Source organism: Salvia splendens, chromosome 20 (genome assembly GCF_004379255.2).
Source record: "Salvia splendens isolate huo1 chromosome 20, SspV2, whole genome shotgun sequence".
NCBI classification, from domain to species: domain Eukaryota; kingdom Viridiplantae; phylum Streptophyta; class Magnoliopsida; order Lamiales; family Lamiaceae; genus Salvia; species Salvia splendens.
The window spans coordinates 7,764,160-7,787,065 of NC_056051.1; the positions used below are offsets into that span (position 1 = coordinate 7,764,160).

The 22,906-nt window shown below is 41.7% G+C and overlaps 2 protein-coding genes, 1 long non-coding RNA gene and 1 pseudogene across 7 annotated transcripts; 1 reads left to right on the forward strand and 3 right to left on the reverse strand.

The window, feature by feature from the left end:
* Positions 1-1,191: 1,191 nt before the first annotated feature.
* LOC121782151 lies at positions 1,192-4,552 on the reverse strand. Of its 5 annotated transcripts, XM_042179877.1 has the most exons (3): positions 4,436-4,498; positions 4,280-4,340; positions 1,192-3,475 (listed from the first exon to the last, which is right to left on the reverse strand). In XM_042179877.1, exon 3 carries the CDS (start codon positions 3,329-3,331, stop codon positions 1,412-1,414), a length of 1,920 nt encoding a protein of 639 aa, XP_042035811.1. In that variant the 5' UTR covers positions 3,332-3,475; positions 4,280-4,340; positions 4,436-4,498; the 3' UTR covers positions 1,192-1,411. The 5 variants fall into 5 exon arrangements, with proteins under 5 accessions (XP_042035811.1, XP_042035812.1, XP_042035813.1 ...); XM_042179878.1 differs by lacking the exon at positions 4,280-4,340 and having other exon boundaries at positions 4,454-4,552; XM_042179879.1 differs by lacking the exon at positions 4,280-4,340 and having other exon boundaries at positions 4,436-4,550.
* A 10,117-nt stretch (positions 4,553-14,669) lies between these two features.
* LOC121782817 lies at positions 14,670-15,798 on the reverse strand. The gene is made up of 3 exons (XR_006046464.1): positions 15,749-15,798; positions 15,527-15,602; positions 14,670-14,972 (listed from the first exon to the last, which is right to left on the reverse strand). It is a non-coding gene; the product is annotated as an uncharacterized LOC121782817 (long non-coding RNA).
* Positions 15,799-16,124: 326 nt separating this feature from the next.
* LOC121781409 lies at positions 16,125-18,016 on the forward strand (annotated as a pseudogene).
* Positions 18,017-18,118: 102 nt separating this feature from the next.
* On the reverse strand, positions 18,119-22,709 carry LOC121782816 (transmembrane 9 superfamily member 1-like). The gene is made up of 12 exons (XM_042180776.1): positions 22,368-22,709; positions 21,546-21,738; positions 21,351-21,455; positions 21,221-21,238; positions 21,045-21,139; positions 20,792-20,944; positions 20,425-20,559; positions 20,090-20,256; positions 19,589-19,683; positions 19,133-19,506; positions 18,508-18,781; positions 18,119-18,429 (listed from the first exon to the last, which is right to left on the reverse strand). The coding sequence occupies exons 1-12, from the start codon at positions 22,440-22,442 to the stop codon at positions 18,362-18,364; spliced, it is 1,752 nt and encodes a 583-aa protein (XP_042036710.1). The 5' UTR covers positions 22,443-22,709; the 3' UTR covers positions 18,119-18,361.
* Positions 22,710-22,906: the final 197 nt, after the last annotated feature.

Sequence of the window (22,906 nt, forward strand, 5' to 3'; positions counted from 1 at the left end):
GATTGCAGGTTGAGTCAGATTTCAAGTACTGATTTTGTTACAAACAAGACATAATATTTTTGCCCTCACTAATTTCTGACATTCTAAAAAGGGCAATTCACTATTAAAGACATAGTAATACATTTATACACATATTCAGTCACTTATTTTTTACAAAGATCAAACTTCATATAAATATACGAATTATAGAATAATAACAAAGCGATAAAATGAAAATATATGGATAAAATGGGGACTAAAAATTTGTAGTTGCATTGGCTAAAACGAAACTAGTTTACGTGACAGCTTAAAAATAAAATTATAATTAAAATCGGACTCGAATTTGAGGACATCACTGTGAATGTCCTCGTTATAGAATTGTACCCACCCGATTGCATCTAAGTCAATAGGTATAGTATGTTTAGACCCGATAACAACACGTATACAACAAAAACAAAGATAGATGGAATATCATCCCGTCTCTTTCCAATACCATCTCTCATCAAGATTATTCACCATTGTGATAAAAAGGCACAAAGAAAAGCTAAAGCTATTCAAGAATATGCATTCGGGTGTCAAGATTCCTCCTGCATATTCAACTTTACTCATCTAAAATGATCTTTAAAAAAGAAAAAGAGATTCTTTAATGGATAACTGCAAACCAACCTTGTGGTCCAATGGCATTTTGTAACAATATAAAGGCTAAGTTATCAAGCCTCATACGGGTCGAATCTGAGCCGGCTATAGTAACATGGCTTCGGGTTTTCTAGTTAAAAATCAATGTGACACGGAGTAAAGACGGATGTGCTGGCATTCAAACAGAAAATCATCGAAGAACTGACAGAAAACAATACTCCCTTCGTCTAATTCAAAACAAGACATTTCACTTTGCGTGGAACATCCAAAAAAATGAAAATGTGTCACTTTGAAGGAGGTCACGTCTCTGAAAAAGGCACACAATATACACTCCTTACGATATAAAACACTAAGCAAATCATAATAACTTATAAAATCTAAAGACTGCAGAGAACAACAGAGCAACATGAAGAGAGGCAGGAAATGATCTCTTAACACAACGAGCCCACTACGAAAGAGCTCTACTAAACTAGCCCTAGAGAGCCATCCTAAACTAGCCCAACAAATCATGCAAGCAATTGTTGAAGGCCCTTTTAGGTTGAGATAGAGAAGTTGCATATATTTGAAAGCATATACTAAAGAAATGAATTCAGTAGAATAAAAAATGAATCTTGAAGGTATCATCAATGTATTCTACAACTATGCTCAAACAAAAAGCATAATTTTACATACACAAGTTCAGCAATGTGGAAGGGAATTATATTTGTGGAATATGATGAACTTACTAAACATAGCTGAGTAAGGTCTTGATGGCTGAATCTCCATATGCATACTCGATTAGTCGTGTAAGAACGAATCAGATTAGCTGTTTGTAGCCGAGCTGGAAGCAGTCGAGCCCTCCCTCGGGCTCCTTCCGTTTCAAGGAGGCCGCGTACCAGGCTTCTTGATTCATCATATGTTCACCCATCGGGGATTCTTTAGAAAGAAACGGGAAATACCTAGGCCACTCGCTCTTGCTCCCGCTTGCTGACAAGAGGTCTTCTGTCTTAGGTTCGAGTTTGGCTGCGATCTTGCTACTACTGATCTGCTCGTGAACAAATTGGCCCGGATGAGGGGTGTTGTACAATGAGCCATGTTCGTGGAAATATCTGGACTGGTTGACGATGGATGGTAGGGTATGTTGTGGAACGAGCTCCATTCGCTGGAGAAACTGCGGTGAAGCCATTAGTGTATGGCCGTTGCTGGCCATATGCTGTATGGTATTCAAATCAGCCAAATAAACGTTCCTGTTGAAACTAAAATCACGAGATCCTGGATTGGGGAAGTGGCTAGCTTGGCCGAGCCAATGGCCGTTGTTGGACCTCCCCGTGTCCAAGTTCAAGTTTACCAAGGGAGAGCTTTCCAATATAGGTTGGATTGAAGGCTGAGGAAACTCTTCGGCTGCATTGTAGAGGCAGTTGAGATCGATCCAGGGGCTCTTGGCTTGCTTCCTGTCAGCTTCTGGATGAGAGTCTTGCAAAGTCGAAGCACGATCCGTCGGAGTCCCATAAGCAGCAATATCATCTTCAACGGCTACATTGAGGTCGATTCCGGTGAAACCCTGGAGGTCTTTTGGCCTCTGATTTGTGGAACGAAAAGCACTTGTTTGGGCAGTACCCTTCCAGCCTAGGCCCCCTTCGAATTTTAATGGCATCATAGGCCGTCTACCACTTGGTATTCCAGGTTTTGCTACGACGTGTATCACACTGTGAGACGACACAAAAGGCAAAGCCGGCTGAACACAGTCGTTTAGCTCACTCGCGTTCAAGTCTTCGTTGAGATCAAATCCAGCAATAGCTTTGTCATCCTCGTCTTTAACGGGTTTCATAGCCTGTTCAGCCATTGACGAATCTGCAGATTCGTTCACCCGAATCTCATCATGGTACTTGTCCATCACCTCAGAGGCCGTCTTCCCTTTCGTTGCCACTACGCTCCCGCCTTCCCCTGACATTCCATGCTTCGTTGTTGTTTCTCTAGAGCCGCATTTCACATCATCGCTCTCTTTCGGAACTTCTGCCTCAAGATCCCAGCTATGACGAGTCTCGCTCTCTCGTTTATTAATCATCGATGAAGATTGATTCCCACCCAACGACAAAATTTTCGTACTACTCCTAGCATTCGCGTTTCTTCTAGCTTTGCTCGCGATTTGAGCAGATATGCCCGACTCAGAACTGGCAGTCACTGGCTCTTCCAGGCTGCGATCAAAGGCTTTAGAGTTCGAACTATCGATTGAGCTCCCACAGTTCCTAAACAAGTAAGCCTCCTTTGATGTGTCCTGATAGCTTTGGTAGGAAAAGGATACCGGAACCACGACAGGTAAAGAGTTCGAACATGAAGACTCAACCGTATTCGTACTCAACCCGTCTTCACCACCAACCACATGATCCCTCTGCTTCTTCTTCGTCATATCCATTTCAAGACTCCCACTCCCGGGGGTTAAAAGTGTCTCCGTGCTAATCTCACTCTTCACCTGCGTAGAACCAACACCAACAGACGACGATTGCATATCAGCCTCGTGGCATTTTGAGCTATACTCAGAGGCCAGTGTCGAGCCCTGTCGGCCCTCACTATCCGCTGATTCAAAGCCTTGTTCACCCGACAATCTTGACGGTGAAAACAGCCTCTTCAAGGCCACCACATTGTATGAGCCCTCATAATCACGAGCACCACAATCTTCGATTTTCTTGCATTCCGGAGATGCATTTGTACCAGTCGTCTCCCCATTTAGGTCAGCCATGCCTCTGTGCAGCACACTACTAAGAAGTTTGAGATTATACCATAGTCTTCACCCTCCCATTTTCGAATATCCACTTACACATAGTCGTGTTTCAATGGAAGATGCACGCAACTCTCTATGAATTTCTAGCAAGAAGCTCCATTCCTGCACAATGCATCAATTTATATATCATCAAAAGGCATCTCGAAAAGCATGAAACGAGAGTGCATGAATAGAAAGCCATCAATCGTCTTCTTTCTCGTAAAAATCCAATTCATTCAAGATTAATCTTGAAGGCAATTTCAGTTCCCCAATCTACACGAAAACAAGTACTAGTACTATACGACTTGATGGTCCGTAGCTCGTGTAGCTACATCCACGCAGTTAGAAGATGATTTCTCATAAGATGGGAGCACAACATAACTAGTACTACTACTATTTAGCCCTAATTGAGAGTTTTATACAAAAATCCTAATTTCACTCTGAAATTTCAATTCCAAACCTACACAAACATTTAGTTACCCTTCAAACAACATACACAAAATTAACCACATTTTGCAGGTGGTCATAAGCCTCAAACTAAATCATAAAATTCAAGAATTGCATCGTAAAAAACAGAGCAAACACAAACACAAACTACATTAAACAAGAGACCAAGGAAAGAAAGCATCAACAAAACCCCCTCATTTCCCAAGAGTTGGAAAAAAAAAAAAGACTGACAAACATCTAAAAAAGAGACTGTTGAAAAAGTGAACTACATAGATCTGAGAGAGAACAAAGAATAACTTCACCAAAACCTTAAAACATTCAAAGCCAAGTCAAAAAGAGCTCCAAACAGAATTGGGATCTAACATGGCAAGCTTTTGCAGCAAAAACATAGGAACAAAACCCATGTTCCAAAAGCCAAGAATCTTAAGCAGAACTACACATTCTCTGCAACACAAAGCAATATCAAGATCTCCCACAAACCTAAGCTGGAGAGAGAGAGAGAGAGAGAGAGAGAGAGATTTTGCAAGGTCTCAGCTTTTCTCTGAAAGAGGTGAAGTGATGTTAAAATAACAAGGCCCGGATAAAAGTCAAGAGGAGAAAACACTAATAACAAAGCAAGAAAACCATTTTTCCTACCAACCAAGAAGCTTTTACCATAGCCAAGGAGAAAGAGACAGAGATGAAGGGGGGCAGCAAATAAAAATGAGATCTTTAACGAGAGAGAGAGAGAGAGAGATAGAGAGGGGCGTTGCCTGCTCTGGAATGGCATGATGAGGAAAGGGATGGGCAGCAGCCGACGACTGTGTGTGCGTCTGACTCAAGGGGCCTACTTGCTTTTTCCATCTTTCTCTTTGAGGTTGTGACAGAGGATGGGGGGCCCACTGGGGAGTTCATGTTTCAGGGTGTGTGTGGGCCCCACAAAACGAGGTCGTCGTATAAACAAAACTGACCGAAAACCTTGGAATTATCATAGCGTCATAAAGAAAACAAGAATGAATGAAGTGAGAGGTGATCTTGTCTATGACCTAGAGTATACATCATCATTCATCCACGGTCAAGATCTAAGAGCATCCGCAACGCGTGCCGTTGCGGTGCCTTATTTCGTTCCGGAGGAACGGAACCGCGGCGGCACGCGTTGTAGCCGCCCGTGTCGTCGCCATTCCGTGCCGGTGCCGAGCCGGGTGCCGTTCCCGCGAGACGCGGCACGACACGTTCCGCCACGCGCCGAGGCGACGTGGCGGCCTCCCATTCGACGCGTGACACCCACTCGCTGCCCCGCGAGTGGGCGTCGTCACGGTGACGCAATAATTCGATTTTATTTTAAAAAAATCGAATTTAATAAAAAAAATATTTTTATTTATAAAAATAGTTTTTTATATTTAAAAACAATTTTTACAAATAAATGAATACTAGAAATTCGTATTAGCCCATATATATTTGATGGGCTTGCGAATTTATGAAACTCATTCTTGGTTGTCTCTCTTTTATAGAGACATCCTTGAATGTTTTTTGTTCCACTTTCGATGTGGGACAAACTCATCTTGGTTGTCTCTATTTTATAGAGACATCCTTGAATATTTTATGTTCCACTTTCGATGTGGGACAAACTCATTCTTGATTATCTCTATTTTATAGAGACATCCTTGAATGTTTTATGTTCCACTTTCGATGTGGGAAAAACTCATTCTTGGTTGTCTCTCTTTTATAGAGACATCCTTGAATGTTTCAAGTTCCACTTTCGATGTGGGACAAACTCATTCTTGGTTATCTCTATTTTATAGAGACATCCTTGAATGTTTTTTGTTTCACTTTCGATGTGGGACAAACTCATCTTGGTTGTCTCTATTTTATAGAGACGTCCTTGAATGTTTTATGTTCCACTTTCGATGTGGGAAAAGCTCATTCTTGGTTGTCTCTCTTTTATAGAGACATCCTTGAATGTTTCATGTTCCACTTTCGATGTGGGACAAACTCATTCTTGGTTATCTCTATTTTATAGAGACATCCTTGAATGTTTTTTGTTTCAATTTCGATGTGGGACAAACTCATCTTGGTTGTCTCTATTTTATAGAGACATCCTTGAATATTTTATGTTCCACTTTCGATGTGGGACAAACTCATTCTTGATTATCTCTATTTTATAGAGACATCCTTGAATGTTTTATGTTCCACTTTCGATGTGGGAAAAACTCTTTCTTGGTTGTCTCTCTTTTATAGAGACATCCTTGAATGTTTCATGTTCCACTTTCGATGTGGGACAAACTCATTCTTGGTTATCTCTATTTTATAGAGACAACCTTGAATGTTTTATGTTCCACTTTCGATGTGGGACAAACTCATTCTTGGTTGTCTCTATTTTATAGAGACATACTTGAATGTTTTATGTTCCACTTTCGATGTGAGACAAACTTATTCTTGGTTGTCTCTATAAAATTGTACTTTAAATTATGTCAATTTTTATTTTTTTAGGATTTTAATTATGTCTTTTTCTATTTTTTTGAATTTTAAGTTGTAATGTTATTTTAATTTTATTAAAATGTGTTTGTTTTAATTGAATTGAGTTGGAAATAAAAATAAAAAATGAAATTGAATGAATAGTAATTTAAGGAACGGTTAAGGAACGGTTAAGGAACGGAGGGTTGCAGGTTACGTTCCTTAGTTAAGGAATGGAGTAAAAAAGTACAGTGGGGCCCGCAAATAGTAGTTTAAGGAACGGTTTAGGAACGGTATAGGAACAGCGTTGTGGATGGCCTAATGCTTGGAAAGAGGGATCATTCCACTAATTTTCTTATACTAAATCTAAGACCATCAGCAGTGGGGTGCCTTAACATCAGTAGTGGGGCGCCTTAAGGCTCACCCTATGGAGCGCCACGTCAGCATTTTTATCCTCCTCCTTCTCCACCTGCAGTGGTAACCCTCTATCGGGTGTCTCGGTCGATGTGCCGGCAGAGCTAGATGCACGGTCGTCGTCATTCCAATCGGTGATGCTTCCGCTTTCACTCTCGACTATCATGTTGTGCATGATTATGCAATCATATATGACATCGGCGATGACTTCCTTGTACCAGAAACGAGCCGGCCCTTTCACAATTGCCCACCGTGATTGGAGCACCCCAAATGCCCGCTCTACATCCTTCCGCGCCGCCTCTTGCTTTTGCGCAAATAAAACCCTCTTCTCACCAATTGGGCAGCTGACCGTCTTTAGGAAAACTGGCCACCGTGGGTAGATGCCGTCGGCCAAGTAGTACCCCATATGGTATTGGCGTCTGTTGGCAGTGAACTCTATGGCCGGGCCGTTGCCGTTACATTGGTCGGTGAAGAGGGTGGACGAGTTGAGGACGTTGATGTCGTTGTTCGACCCGGCTACGCCGAAGTAAGCATGCCAGATCCAAAGCCGATAGTCAGCGACGGCTTTGAGAATCATCGTCGGGTGGCTGCCCTTGTATCCACTTGTGAATTGGCCTCTCCACGCCGTCGGACAGTTCTTCCACTGCCAGTGCATACAGTCGATGCTCCCGAGCATCCCAGGAAACCCGTGCGCCCTCTCGTGCATCTGCATCAGACCCTGGCAATTAGTGGCTGTCGGCTTGCGCAAATATGTGTCGCCATTGGCCTCTACTATCCCCCGACAAAAGTACTTCAGACACTCGCGGCCTGTAGTCTCCCCACAGTGGAGGTACTCGTCAAAAAGGTCCGCCGTGGTGCCGTATGCCAACTGACGAATAGCAGTCGTGCACTTTTGCAATGGTGTAAGGCCGGGTTTCCCGATGCCGTCCTCCCGAAACGTGAAGTATTCTTCACGTGAAGACAATGTACAAACAATGCTGAGAAAAAGGTACCTCGACATTCGAAACCGGTGGCGGAACACAGTCGGGCCCCAACGTGGTTGATCGGCAAAATAGTCTACAACCAAACGCCTGTGAGCTTCCTCGTGGTTGCGTCGGACATACGTCCTATGTCGAATAGGACGATGGACTTGCTCAGCCGCCGCTGCAGCCGCCGCCTTCTCGCGCTGCATTTGCGAATAGCATGCCGCCATGGCCTCTTCAACGACTGCATCTAATGCTTCGTCAATCGAACGACCGGAATCAGACGAACTAGAACTATTGGTGTCTTCGCCGGGATTCATTTTCGTTGGATGTTGAGAGAGAATATGTTGAGAGATAGTCGATATGTTCGTATGCACAACTGAATGAGAAACAAGATTTATATAAAAAACGAAACCGCGTGCCATCGTCCGCGGCCTTCACAATGGGGAGGACGATGTCGCGGACGATGGCCATCGTCCGCGACCATCGTCCGCGACGTCCGCAATGGAGCGGACGATGGCGCGGACGATGGCTATCGTCCGCGGTTTAAGTCGCGCCCGAAGCATAGGCCGCGACTATCGTCCGCGGCCTATGCCACACACCCACAGTGGGGGCGGACGATGAATGGCGCGGACGATGCGCGCCATCGGGCGTGCCATCGTCCGCCCATTGCGGATGGCCTAAAAGTTGTAAATATTTTTTGTATTTTCCTTTATTTCATATAGTTTAATTAAAGGTTTGAGAATTACCAAATATGTCATTTATAGTATATTAATGAGATAATTAAAAAAAAAGAAATTTTATCATTTAATTTTCTATTTTCATATGGTATGAACTGATCACAAGTTGATCAAACTTTATGATTAAAATGATTGTTTTCAAACACCTCTCAGGTCTTACCAAAACAATCAAAGAACAAGATCTCACATTGGAATTGAGAGAGTTCAAATGCCTTTGAATAAGTGCTTTTAGTTGTTGTAATCTTCTAGTAATAAGTATTTTAGGGCATGAATAACTCCGTCCCCATTTCCGGCCCCAAGTCCCCTCCACGTCATCATTCCTTTATAGTTGCGGCCCAGGCCCCAACTGCTCTAACTCTGCAGGCCACAACCCGGGCCGCAACTAATAAATGACACTATTCACAACTTCAACCTATTTTACACGTAAAATAAAAATTGCCGGAAATTTATAACACAAAAAATTTCATTTATAACGCGAGAATTTCATTTTTAATACAAATACAATAAATTATAACCTAAAAAATATAAAAAAATTAGGATATTAAAAAAATGCAAAAAAAAAATAAAAAATGCAAATCTGCCCACGTCGCCCCTCTCCCTCTCTTCCTCCTTCTTCTTCCTCTCCCCCTCCCTCTCCCCCTCCCTCTTCTTCCTCTTCCAAAATGTAAAAATTCAGAAATTGCGGCCCGAACCCCCTCGCCCCGGAAGCTCCAACGTCGGCCCAGGCCGGGACGCGGGACCGTCACCTAGCCGCAAATGCGGCCCCGGGACCGGCCTGGGCCGTGACTCCACCTCTTCCAACGCTTGGGACGGGCCGGGACTCGCGAGATGCGGCCCGACCCCTTGCGTTATTCATGCTCTTAAGCTATTGTGATCTTCCAACAAAGTGAGGTTTTAGTGTTTGTCATTTCTTGTTATTGCATGGAGAATTGAAAGATTAAAACAATTTAGGATAAACAGCCAAAAAAGTCGTAAAGTTTGGTCAAATTAAGTTTATCCTGTAACTTTTAAACATAACCAATTATATCATAATTTTGACATTTTTCTCAATTTTTTCATATTTTCTAATTTTAGGGAAATTATGTATGCTTTTGGCAAACGAAAAGTATGTGAACGAAACATTCATCTATTTAAACGAAATCATGAATACATTTAATCAATTATGTGTTTAATTTGCATATATGTACACATTATGTTGATATATTAAAAAGCGTAGCATCATGAAATTTTTTGTATTGGACAATTATGTTGATATATTAAAAAGCGTAGCATCACGAAATTTTTTGTATTGGACAATTGAGAAAGAATATTAAAACTATGACATAATTGGTCATTGTTTTGACTTATGCCACACAATCTACCTACATATTTTTGCCTACAATCAATAGACAATACCATTACTCATAGAGTCCTTGTTGGAATTCAATTGTTTTGGGAATTGTATTTCATCCAAATCCCACTTTGGTGCATCTATTCATTATTTGCATTTATACTTTCATTACTTTATTTTTCATTAGATGCATGCACACATAGTTAATGTAGGTGTGATGTGACTATGGAGGGCCATTAGTGGTGTAGTGGATTGTTAGGCATGAGAGAGGTTGACCAAAGCTATACCTTTCTCTATCAGAGCATCTGCAACGGTGACGCCGTCCGTCCATGCCAGCGGCACGGAGGAGGTCGTCCGCTGCTGCGCCGTGCCACTGCAACGGTGGATGGACGCCGTCCGTCCGTCCATGCTAGCGGCACGGAGGAGGTCGTCCGCTGCTGCGCTCGCGCCGCTGGCACGGTGCTGCTCGATGCATCGAGCAGGTCCGTGCCAGCGAGCAGGTGACGTGGCGGCACGCGATTGCCATTGCCTTTGAATATTTTTATTTTTTTTTAATTCGGTATTAAATTTTAAAAATCGATAAAAATAAAAAAAATATTTTCCAAATCCCAAAAATATGGTCGTTTTTTGCCCGTTTTTCTGAATTTTTTTGATTTTTTTAAATTTTTTATTCCCCAAAATCATCTATAAATACACACATTCATCATCCATTTATCACATCAAATCATCTCTCATTCATAATCCTCATATATACTATCTACACCTTCATCTCTCACTCAAAACCTCAAATGGATTTTACCCATCTTATGGCGGAAGCGGAGCGCGAAGAACAAGAATACTACGAACAACATCGTGCCGCTTACTAAGCATATGTCGCGGCGAATACCCCCGCTTCTCCTCCTCAACGAACTAGATCAACTCACCGCTACATCCATCGTGACCGGGAGGGAGCCCACGAAAGGCTCGTTGCCGACTACTTTGCCGACCAGCCGCGGTTTCCGGCAGATTACTTCAGGCGCCGTTTTCGCATGTCAAAGCGCTTGTTTATGCGAATTGTCAACACATTGTCCGCCGGTCGACAAAGTATCACGCCGTTGCAGAAGTGTACGTGAGGTCGAAAGCCGGAAGACGGAAGCTCAACCGCGAGGTCTCCCCCGCGCCGAGGTGTGCATACGACGATGGGCTAGAGGATCGAGACAAGGCACATAATGCGCGATACCCGAACCCACATTGAGCTACAAGAAGACCTAATCAAACACATGTGGGCGAAATTCGGCAACGAGTAGTGGTTTTTTTTATTTTTAGTATTTTAATTATGTAATTTTTAATTTTTAGGATTTTAATTATGTCGTTTTTATTTTATTGGTCATTTGTAATATTATTTAGGTTTTTTTAATGAATTTTAATATTATGGAAATGTTTTTGTTTAGTTGAATTTTAAATTGAATTGTGCTCGTCCTTGCGGAAGAGCACAGCTGTGGGTGTTGTGCTCTTGCCAGAGAGCAGGCAGAAAAAGTGGGGTTGGGCCCACAACCGTGCTCGCTGGCAAGAGCACGGTTGTGGGTGCTCTCATTTATAAATTAGTAACCAAAATCAAATCCTTCAACTTAGGTGCAAAATCCTTTTGCTTAGAGCATCCGCAATGGCGGACTTCCGCACGGACTTCCTCCATTGTGCAACTGTTCAGCGGATACGGACGTTCGATATGGACACCGCATGTCAGCGCCTTTCCGCTGACGTCCATCGCGACGTCCGCCATTGCGTTGACTCCCACGGACGTCGGCGCGGAATTCCCGATTTTTACATTATTTTTTTTTGAAAAAATTCTACAAATACGTCTTGTTGCATTTCATTTCATTCGCACCACTTGTTTTAACAAGTTTCTCTCTCTCTAAATTTCTTTTATATTTCCGTAATGTCTGGTAGTGGTAGTGGTGGTGGTAGTAGTGGTGGTGGGCATTATGAACACATGATGCGAATGATACACGCACGTGTGCGGGAGGCTGCAGAGAGGGAGGAACAAGCGGCCTCAGAGATTTCTACGAAGGCTTCTAGAAGATTATGTCTGCACCTATATAAGGGAGAAAGCATGCAATCTGGAGGGGCTGGGTGGAGACCTCATTAACAGATCGTAGCTCATAGCTCACTCACTTCTACACACTTGGGTATTCATCAGGGAATCGTATGGTAGTTCTGGGTTATAGTTTGCTAGACAGTAGTTGGGTAACACCGTCCTCAAGGAGGGCGAAGATACAATTTAAACGCTTTCATTTTTAGCTTCCTGTCATGAATTTCGCCGAGCTTCGCCGTTCGAAGGTCGGCCCTGTTTGCGGTTGAATTGCTTTTGGTTATTAAATTTCTGTTTTCCGTAATTTCTCTGCTTATGTCGATTTCGATTATGGATGTTTATTATTCTGAGTTTGTTGTGATTGCTGAGTTTGGGTGAAATCGTTGGAATCTGGTGTTGATCGGAGTAGATCTTGTTGAATCGGGAACTATGGAGCTGATTTTGGTTGTTGTTGGGTTCGGACTGCTTGGATCCGGAGTGGATTGAGCATCCGACGTTGGATCTGAAACAGAGTGATCGAGATTTATGCCTAGCTTTCGTGCTTTCATTTCATTCCGTCTAGTATTTGTAGATCTGTTTTATTTCAGGTTGTTTGCAAGTTTCCAACGTCCGAATTTCTATATTCTGTTTGAATCTAGATATGTGCTCTGTTTTCTTCATGTTCGAGTTTGATTCAGCTCCTAAGATACATGTCGTTGTTAGTTAAATGCTTTGTTAGTTAGTTGCAGATTTAATTTCGTACGTTCTGTTTCTAGAATATGGTCCCCCACTGTTTACCTGCTTTCTGTTTAGAGATATTAGGAAGTCGTTTGCTCGGTCTAGTAAGCTAGTTAGTTATTTTGTTGCCACAAGGTCGTTCGATGTCAGCATGATGTTTACAGTTTCCTAGGTCTAGAGGTTAATTTCGTGACTAAGTCTAGTGGTAGTTAAACCTCAACCCAAATTTGTGTGGCAACAGCCGTTTTCTAATCCCAAGTTCCTTAGATGCTCTCCTACGTATCCATCTTCGTGGGATCGACCCCTACTTCTCTATACTAGTCTATAGTATAACGGGTTGAGGGATCTTTGAACGCGAGAAGTGTGTGTCCAACGACTGAGTCTTCTATATTCTCTTGAGTTCCTAAACCAAGTGATCTAGTGGATTCATTGGATTTAGTGGCTCGACCTAGAACAATAGAACACGAACACATGTCTATCAGCTTTCGCGCGCTTCAGGCCGACATGTTCGACAAGTACCTCCACATCGGCAAGACGACTCCCCGCGACTGCCTGAAGTATTTTTGTCAGGGCGTTAGGGAGATATTCGGGGATAGGTATCTTCGGAAGCCTACCCCCGAAGATTGTCAGGCACGGGAATCAGCACGGGTTTCCGGGGATGTTAGGCAGCATAGATTGTATGCATTGGGAATGGAAGAACTGCCCCGTTGCCTGGAAAGGGATGTACACTACTGGTTTCAAGGCCAAGAATCACACGATGATCCTTGAAGCAGTAGCTGACTACCGGCTGTGGATTTGGCATGCCTATTTTGGAGTAGCCGGGTCTAACAACGACATCAACGTCCTCCAGTCGTCGCCCCTCTTCAACGACCAGTGCATGGGCATCGGTCCGGCCGCCAGTTTCGTTGCCAACGGCAACTAGCACAGTATGGGCTATTATTTGGCGGATGGGATATACCCGATGTGGCCCTCTTTGTGAAGATGATCAGATGACCAACGGATGAAAAGAAGATATACTTTGCGCAACGTCAGGAGGCAGCGTGCAAGGATGTGGAACGGACATTTGGTGTGCTCCAGTCTCGATGGGCGGTAGTAAAGGGTCCATCACGGCTGTGGCATGTTGACAGCATCGCCGACACCATGTACGCATGTATTATCATGCACAACATGATTGTCGAAGATGAAGGCCCAGCGTTGACCGATTGGGCCAACGATGATGCTACGGCTGCGGGTCCAAGCCACGGCGTGGCCACTGGCAATGTACGCATGGGGATACCCCATGACGATGTCGAGCGAGTCCGTGCATTAGCCGACATGCGCCAAAAATAAGCCTATGTTTGACTCCAGAACGATATAATTGAAGAAGTATGGCAGCGGAGGGGTCGTCGTTGATGGAGTTTTTAATTGTTGAAATGTATTTTTTTTTATTTTGGTGAAATGTACTTTTGTTTTTTTTTAATTAATGAAATTTTTATTCCGTATTTGTTTCGAATTTTTCTTCCGTAAATTGTTAAATTGGTGAATTTGTGATTTTTTTTAATGTGGGAAGTCCGTCGGGATGTCCGCCACTGTGCAGTGGGAAGTCCGTATGACATGGCAGGAGGTATTTTTGGGATGTCCGCGGGGACATCCGCACTAATGCGGATGCCCTTACATCAATTATTCCAAATTTTCGTTTGTTGGAATGAGGGAGCCCCCATCATATGCCTTTTTGTTGCCAATATACCTCACACATGTCTAGGGATTTCGTCTTCGGTTTTTTTATTCAATTTGCTCGCATTCTTATCTTTATCGATGATCACAACCGAATCTCATTTTAAATTCAAATTATGTTACTAAAATTTTCAATTCAAACCTTAAATCATAACACAGTGGCTAGGGGCCAGACAATATCCCACGCCCCGGTCTCTCCCTCTCCACCCAATTCTCATGCTCCGGTCTCATTTTGAATGTGTTAACCGATGGCCTTATATTTGATTAGCATTTAGATGCCACTGCATGTAGCGGCTACAAATTGACAAAATAACAAAGGAATCTACAACAAATGTATTGAAAGGAAACAGACACATAGAGAAACTGCAAGACTTTTCTCAGCATAATGTTCACTGCAAACACAAACAAGTTCATTTGCAAATTCTTCTATCTAAGACGAACAAAAGGACGGTGGCAGCGTTGTATGTTCAAAACTTCTCCCCATAGTAACAAGCCGTGCCAACCATTAAGGCAACGGTGGCACCTTGAACGACCACACGAGCCCTCATTAGCTTCTGTCCCAGAACAGAATTCCCCCGTCTGAAACTAATCAGACCGGCTGTGAGCACTCCTGCTGTCATCAACGCACCTAGCAAAACGGAAGCCTTTCAAAGCACGGACGCATCTTCTATTATTTCAGCATGAATATATTGATAGAACTAGCATCGATCAATTGGATATTGAGGAAATTAAATGCTTGGGACAACTCCAACAATGTCTCTTATATTACTCCAATGCAACATATTCAAGTGAAGCACTGGTCAAGTGATTTAACAAGAAAGTGAGAAACAACAATCTTACTACCTTTTCTAGCAAAGAAATTCTTAGGACAACTCTTAACATCGTGTCTTATATTATGTCGAAGACACCCTTTCTATCTCACATTGACTTGGTAAAGATATTGCTTCTAAATATAAGTCCGGAGTACCCACTCCTCTTATAAGGCCTTTTAAGGGGACGATGCTTCCAATTCTAACACTCCCCCATCCAAATAACCAATAGTCATGTTTTTTTCATTTTGGAACATACACAAAGATTTGGCACTTTTCATTTCTAGTAACATGACTCACCACTTTTCCCCTAAAAACACTTAACCATTGTTCATCATAAGCAAGCAAGAAATCCTTACATAAACATATACTCATGTCAAGAGCCTCGGATTTCTTTCTGAGATGTTCCACTTAAAGGGACATGTTTCCTATAATGGAAACATAACATTCTCTACTTCATGTTTTTCCACTTAACTCAAAAAAACAAAACTACAAAAATAAAAAAAGAGTATAGTAATTAAGAGAAGCGAGAAAGATTTACCAATAGGAACAAGAGGGTTCCTAATGCGCTTTTTCTCCATACACAATTCTTCTATTTGTGCATTAACATCAGCCATCTGATCCATTTCACCAAAACAATAGTAATACGAAAGTTAGAGAAATATAGATTTCTTTTATTAATCAAACAAAATCATCTATCCCTTCGCACACCATTTAAATCCAAAGAACATAAAATTACTACCAAGATCGATCAAAACTTTACCATGAAATATTAATTGTTGAGATGACCCAGATGAAAAGATTTGATTTTGGGAGAAACCCTTGTCCCAAAATTGGAAATGTTAGTGGACAATGCACATGAGTTGTTTTTTTTGTTGGTTATTTGGGATTGAAATCAGATAGGAATTGGCCAATTGGGCCACACACCTACATTAATTTTATTTCGACATGTTCATTCAACTTTATTTTCAGCCTAATATATAATATAATAGACTGAACTAATATCACATTTTATTAGTAATATACATTTACCATTTCATTCGTTTTTATCCCATTATTTATTTATAAAGTATGCCCTTGAATTCATCATAAAATCAGCGAAAACATATTTTACTAATCAAGCGAGACCTTTATTTTAGTCGATAACCGCCACAAACCGCCGTACAACCAACCGCCGCCGACAGAAATGGATAACACAAAAACTGCCGCGTAGGTTTCTGCAACAACATGCACAACGCCACGTGTAGCAACTCCCAACTTTTCCTCTAAACTTAAATACCAATTCAAACCGATCAATTCAATATATCAATCTATCAAAACTAGAACAATTTCGTATCCGGAAATCAGACAAGGAGAATGAAATTTTTTGCATTATGTCTTGTCCTAACCTCGCTAGCAACCGCACAAAGCCCTAACCCGAGAGAAGAAGATGTGATTGTGAAGGAAGGCCGCAGAGTCGTGGTGGTCGAGTACGAGAAAGACGACGGCAACACCAAGGTTTTGATCTCTCCGCAGGACAAACCTGATGAAAACATTTCCGATAATTTGGTGAAGAAAGTGAAGGAGGCTTCCTCTTCTGTTGTTGATGAAATGGGTGATTTAGTTGGAAAAATCCAAGATGGTGAGAATGTTCAGAGCAAATTCTGGCCTAGAGAGCTCGTTTGCGACGCCTGTGGCAAGTACAAGCACAAGCTCGCCTTGGCCTTCGCGAAGACGGCCGAGGCAGCGGAGGAGGTGAAGGAGAAGTTTCTAGAAGGTAAGCAGGCCGCTAAAGAGAAGTTTCTAGAAGGTAAGGAGAAGGCGGAAGAGAAGCTTCTAGAAGGTAAGGAGAAGGCCGAAGGGGCGGCGGAGGGAGTGAAAGAGAAGTTTCTAGAAGGAAAGGAGAAGGTGAAAGAGAAATTTGTAGAAGGTAATGAGGCCGCGAAGGGGGCAGAGGAGTAGGCGAAAGAGAAGGTTCTAGAAGGTAATGAGGCTGCAAAGAGAAGTTTATAGAAGGTAAGGAGAAGGGTGGGAAGGGATTGAGGGAGATTGTAAGGCCACGGGGTGAGGTGGCGGCGAGGGAGAGGGTGCATATGATGGGGTTTGCGGTGGCGTATGGGATGTGCGTGTGGATGACGTTTGCATCGAGCTACGTGCTGGCGGGGGCGGTGCCGAGAAGGCAGTTTGCGGTGGTGCAGAGCAAGATGTGTCCTGTGTGTTTCAAGGGGATGGGGTGTTGTGTGGGGATGGCTTTGTTGGGGCATTTGGCGAGGCGGGGGAGGGAGCGGTGTTGCAAGGGATGAACCTCAAGCATTTGGCGGCGTTGGGGATGATCTTGGTGAATTTGATGTGGCTGGAGCCTCAAGCAACTAAGGTTTGTCACATTATGCATTGTGGTGGTTATATTTGATTTGTTTTGGTTACATGTAGTTAGTTTGATTATTTCTTGATTGCTATGTTATTGTCTTGAGTTGGACTGTTAGGAATTATTTAGGTGTATGTCACATTGCATTGGTTGCATTGTTTGAAATCGGCCATTTCAGGTGATGCTTGAGAAAATGAACAAGGATAAGGAAGAAGGCGCCGGAAAGGAGGCACACGTGGTCTGGTCGAACCAATCAGGAAGGCCGGCGACTCTGCTGTTGAGACACCAGGCAGAGGCCCGACTAGTGCAGAAGCTGCGGCTAGGTCTGAAATAATCCATTTGAGCCGAAATCTGGAGAGGCTGAACTCATACTCATCTTTCCTCAATGCTCTAACTCTCGTGTCGCTGACCTGGCACCTTGTCTACCTAGGGCAGCGTCTGAACGCGCCGACATGTAGCTCGTGACCGTGCCTTGCGACTTGCACAGTTATGTTTTAATTGCTGATGTTTACTTTTGAAGTAATAAATAGCTAGAGTGTTAAATATGTGTAGTCATGTTCGTATACAAACATATTAAGCATACATATGTACCACAAATTGGGCCATATTTTGGTTGATGTGATCCAATTTACGATGTGACAAAACCCAATTTCAAATAACATCAAATAATATGAAATGATACATAAACATTATTGAGAGTGGTTTTTAATTGGTATACCAACAGTGTCTACCGTAATCCATTTTAATCAAGATGCTTCTTAATGAAATGGTTAGCCCTCAGTATAAGTCTTTGACATTGAACAAGTGTCTACATTAATAGAAATGAGAGAGTAGTATGAATGGCATATGCCACCAAAAATTATACAATCTACAAACATTTGTAGTAGTAGTAGTAGTAGTAGGACAAAACTCTCACCTAGCAATTCATCCCCTGCTGCAAAAAAATCCCCCAACTTCCTCCACAACTGTTGAATTTTCATCATCTCTGGTTTCGCGTAAACTAATGTATGGGTAGCTGTATATAGCCGGAGCTCAGTCACACTTGATGTTTCTGTAGATTCTCCTCACAAACAGGTTTGAGCCCAGATACCCGACAGCACCTGAGATAAGCAAGCTGATTAGAAAACGAGGGTGGCTGTTGTGTGTGTGGAAGCGCAGTGCAGGGGAGGGGAACTTACCGCATAATATTCCTAGACCGAGGCAGAACATCAAGGTGTACCCGAAGTAGAAGCTGGTTTGGAAGAAACCGGACATCTTCGTCTTGACATAGTAGTAGTACACGGAATAGACAAAGACGTAGAGCGCAGTGGATGCGGCGGAGAAGAACGAAGTCCACTGCCAGTGATAGTTCTCGGCATTCAGTAGGAAATATGTCCCCACAATTGTTACACAGACGGTGACAATGATCAGAATCACAAATACGAGCAGCATGAAGCCATACACATAGTAGACCTGCCAGTGGCAAACCGGATTAGGATGGTTTCAGCAGCAGATAGACAGCGACGTACATAACCAAACAAGATGATCCCATTATATCAGACTAGTAAATGAATTATAGCTGAAACCTTGGAAGAGAGGCATTATATAGCAGAAATTTAATATGATCAAGAATAAATCTCAACAACTCGTTCCTGCCAATTATAGGCTATAGCCTTATAGGTCGACAGAGAAACTAAGCATTGAAAAGCCGAGTGACATGACCTTAGGACAGCAACCAGAAAGAAAAATAATGGATCTAGACAGAAAGTTATTCACGATTCTCAAGGAAGAGATACCAGCTGACAACATACAATATGGATATACCTTGTAATTCCAGAAGGATGTGAAGACGAAATACATTTCAATGAAAATGCTTCCGAAGGGCAGTAGACCTCCCATTAGAGAGATGATAGAAGGTGTGAGATACCACTTCTTCTCTGGAATTGGACGAGGGATTGTCTTAACTCGGCAAGGATTGTTAGGAGCACCACTCCAGTTTCTTCCAACAACAGTTCCAAGAAGCGCCAGAGGAAAAGAAATAAATGCCCATATGACAAAAACAACGACCATAGTACCAAAGGGAATGGCCGCTAGAGAACCATAGAATATGGCAACCGTGTTCAATATCAGACCAATGCCAAAACACAAGAATGGGAAAAGTGATGCTGTGAGGATCATGGACTTTATCCAACTTTTACCTAACATAGCCAACACATAAAGTTATTGGCAAACGATGAATATGTTTATTTTTGCTAGGAAGAGGTTAAAGTGATGACATACCACCATGGCGGGAATACATGCCACCACTCACATAACCAGCAATAAATGACGTAAATGCGTAGCATACAATAAATGTTGTGACAATTGCTCCTCTCCTGAAACACACAACAATAAAAAAAGGAAGTACTTATAGTGAGACGGCGTGTTTTGGGGCGCCAGGAGCTCCTAAGGGCATTAAGGAACAACAAACGGGCAAACTAACAAAATTAGGACCTAATTATGAAGCCATGCAAAAGAAATTATGTAAACAAAGGAGATGAACTTCAAATGCATTAAGAAACGGTATATGTGCATAATTAGTGAAACATAAAACCACATTATTCAAATTGTGTTTTCTGGTTCCTCTTTATGCCCCGAAGCATGGATGCCAAATTTTCCAAACCATGCTTTTCTAAGATCCTGGGTCCTTCCTTGCATAATTTGGCTCAACAGGTTAAGTTAATCAGCTGGCTTCATTATAGTGCACTAATATTAAGTAAGTTATATGTGGTACTCACTTACCCTATGTACAACATTCCGACAATTGCTAATATGATGACAAGAAGCACAAGTGTTGAAAGCTGGGCACCAGTGCCAACAACAGCTGAAAGTAGGGCCAGACTTTGGGTAGGCCGAAACACATCACCATGGACAAGTTTCCAACCCGATTCTTCATTTACATCCCGTTCCTATGGATCAAAAGGTACAGGACATGAATTGGATTAATTAAAATAACCTTTAACAGATTGCTAATAAATACATTTTAAACACATGTCTTGCACGAGCTGTACAATATTACCAAATACTGTTAAGGCAGAAATTTCACTAATGAAAGACATGTAAATAGATAATATTACCAGTGACTCCAGATCATCATCTTCCCGGGCGTATTTAGCATAGTCGTTCCGGAGAGTGCGCATTAATATCATTGAGACCAACCCAGTAAGAAAAATTACCATCATAAAAGAATTGAAGACAGAGAACCAGTGAATCTGCAAATCACAACTCTTATATTAGGTGATGACTGACAAGAATAGTTTGATGCAAAAAGTCACTAAACTACTAATTCAAAGTAACCTCACAGTAACTTAACACTTATTTTTATAATCTTTTGAGACAATTTTTATATGGAGTAAAATGTGAAACTTCCCAATGACATCATGGATAAGTAAAAGGTACAAAAGGAAACATCTCAGAAAAACTTGCGGTCTTTAAGCAAATCACCTGGTGCTCAAAGAAAGGGTAGTCCAGATAGACATCAAAACGACGTGCAAATGAAATATTAGTTGGAACCCATTTAACAGAGTATGTCATTTCCAATACTCGACCCTCTTCAAGTGGCTGAGCATTTTCTTGGGTAAGATTTACATGAATGATCTGCAAACAGAAGTATCAGTCACAAAAATGAAGAAGCTAGTTAGTTTTGCAGAAATAGAATAATACTACATGTGTAGAAAAAACAGAAAAAAGAGTCTACCTGGTTCTCATTGTAGTTAATCACAAGATTCTTGTGTGTTAAGAGCACATGTCTATTATCATGGGTTCTGTCAGGGAGCGCCTCACCAACAAAACCTTTATGAAAGGATTGGCCAATCATTCAAAATCATACATAATCCCTTGCATGTAAAATTAATATAAATACAAATAGCATACCCCATAACGGCAAATCATCTGATCAAATGAGCCACCCATACATGCAGAAAACTCAAGTTAGAAAGGGACCAGAACTTAAGAAAGCGCAATAATTCTGCAGTATTAGAGGCAATAATCATGACAGGCATACCCATGAAAAACTCAAACCAGTATGAATTATCAATTGCATCCTTAAACTGTTTAACCTTCGTGGCTTCCAGCTCAATTTCACAAATTGTAGTTTTCTCCACATCTCCTGTGGAAAGATAAACAGCGTGTAACAGCTAAAGTGCACATGCTGGAAAAATAAAAAAACTAAAGGGAAATGCCATAACTGAAATATTACTCTTAAATTTTATTTCAATTTGGCTATCAATAAGCTCATTCCCTCCAAGCACCTCCCCAAGGCCACCCCACTTATGACCTGGTTTGCCCTTTGGGCGGCAAAACGGGAGGCTGTAATAGTTGTAGGTTTCTTGAGGATTGTTATAAGGGCCAACCTTGTTTACCCATAAGGTAACAGCTTCACCATCCTGATACTGCAGATAACATAGAAATGTCTCCCAAAATCAGAACTCAAAATGCAAGAGATGCTATTTGCACTAAATTATCATAATAGATAATCAATTCCTATAATAGATCTGTTATGGCAGAATAGAGCAATTGTGTAATCGACAAACGAAAGAACGTAAAGAGACACAGAATTTACGTGGTTCACCAATTGGCTACATCCACGGGCAAGAACGGAGAAGAAATTGTATTATGACTGTAGTTACAGATTTCAGATCTAAGATCACGATCATAGAATTATGTGCTCTACTCCCATATAAATAGGCACACATGAGACCTATCCTAATTCGGAAACATAATCCTATCCCAATTAGGAAACAAATTCAAGGCATACAAACAAGATCTTAAAATCCCCACTAAAAATGTAAAAAAACTAAAGACTTTTTACATTCAGACATAAAGGACTAAAATGCAAAGCATCATCTACACTGATTAAAGCCTACAGATATCACATTTCAAGGTGAGCTACACTGTTATCATTCAAATGGACAACATAACAGCAAAAAAAATCCGCACAGAGAGTAATCTAATGAAATCAAATCAACAGTATATTAAAGCATAAATAAAGTTGAAATGGCTTCATTAGCAATTCAATCACCTTGGCCAGAGATGAGGCGACGAAGAACGCGAACGACAATACGAAGACGAAGAACAATTTGACGGCGGAGCTCATCGCCTCCGGATCTATATCAAGAAAACCTTAAAAAATAAAATTTGGATAGAAATGCAGAAATTCTTCTCAACCCCACTTGATTCGATTTCCCGGAATTTCAGATCTCAAGAGAAAAACATTAGCAGAAGTTCGATTTGTGTCAAAAACCTCAGGTCCTCCGTCGATCCAATCTACCAGCTTGATATTTGAGAGCAATTTCAGAGATTTTAGGGATTGAGAAAGAAAATTGGGCAAATATTGGGTTTATGTTTCACACTCTGTGGGGTATTATCACAACTTGAATGGAATTAAAATTCGCAAAATTTACTATTTCATGTATTTTTCGTATTTATGTTACTAGTCTTAATTAGTTGAAAATTTGTACTATCAAAATATATAAAAATATACTGTCAATTACAGAAGTTTTAATAAAATTGGTAAAAGTATTGAAGATTTATTTTAAAAAGTAATTTAAGTATTGTTAG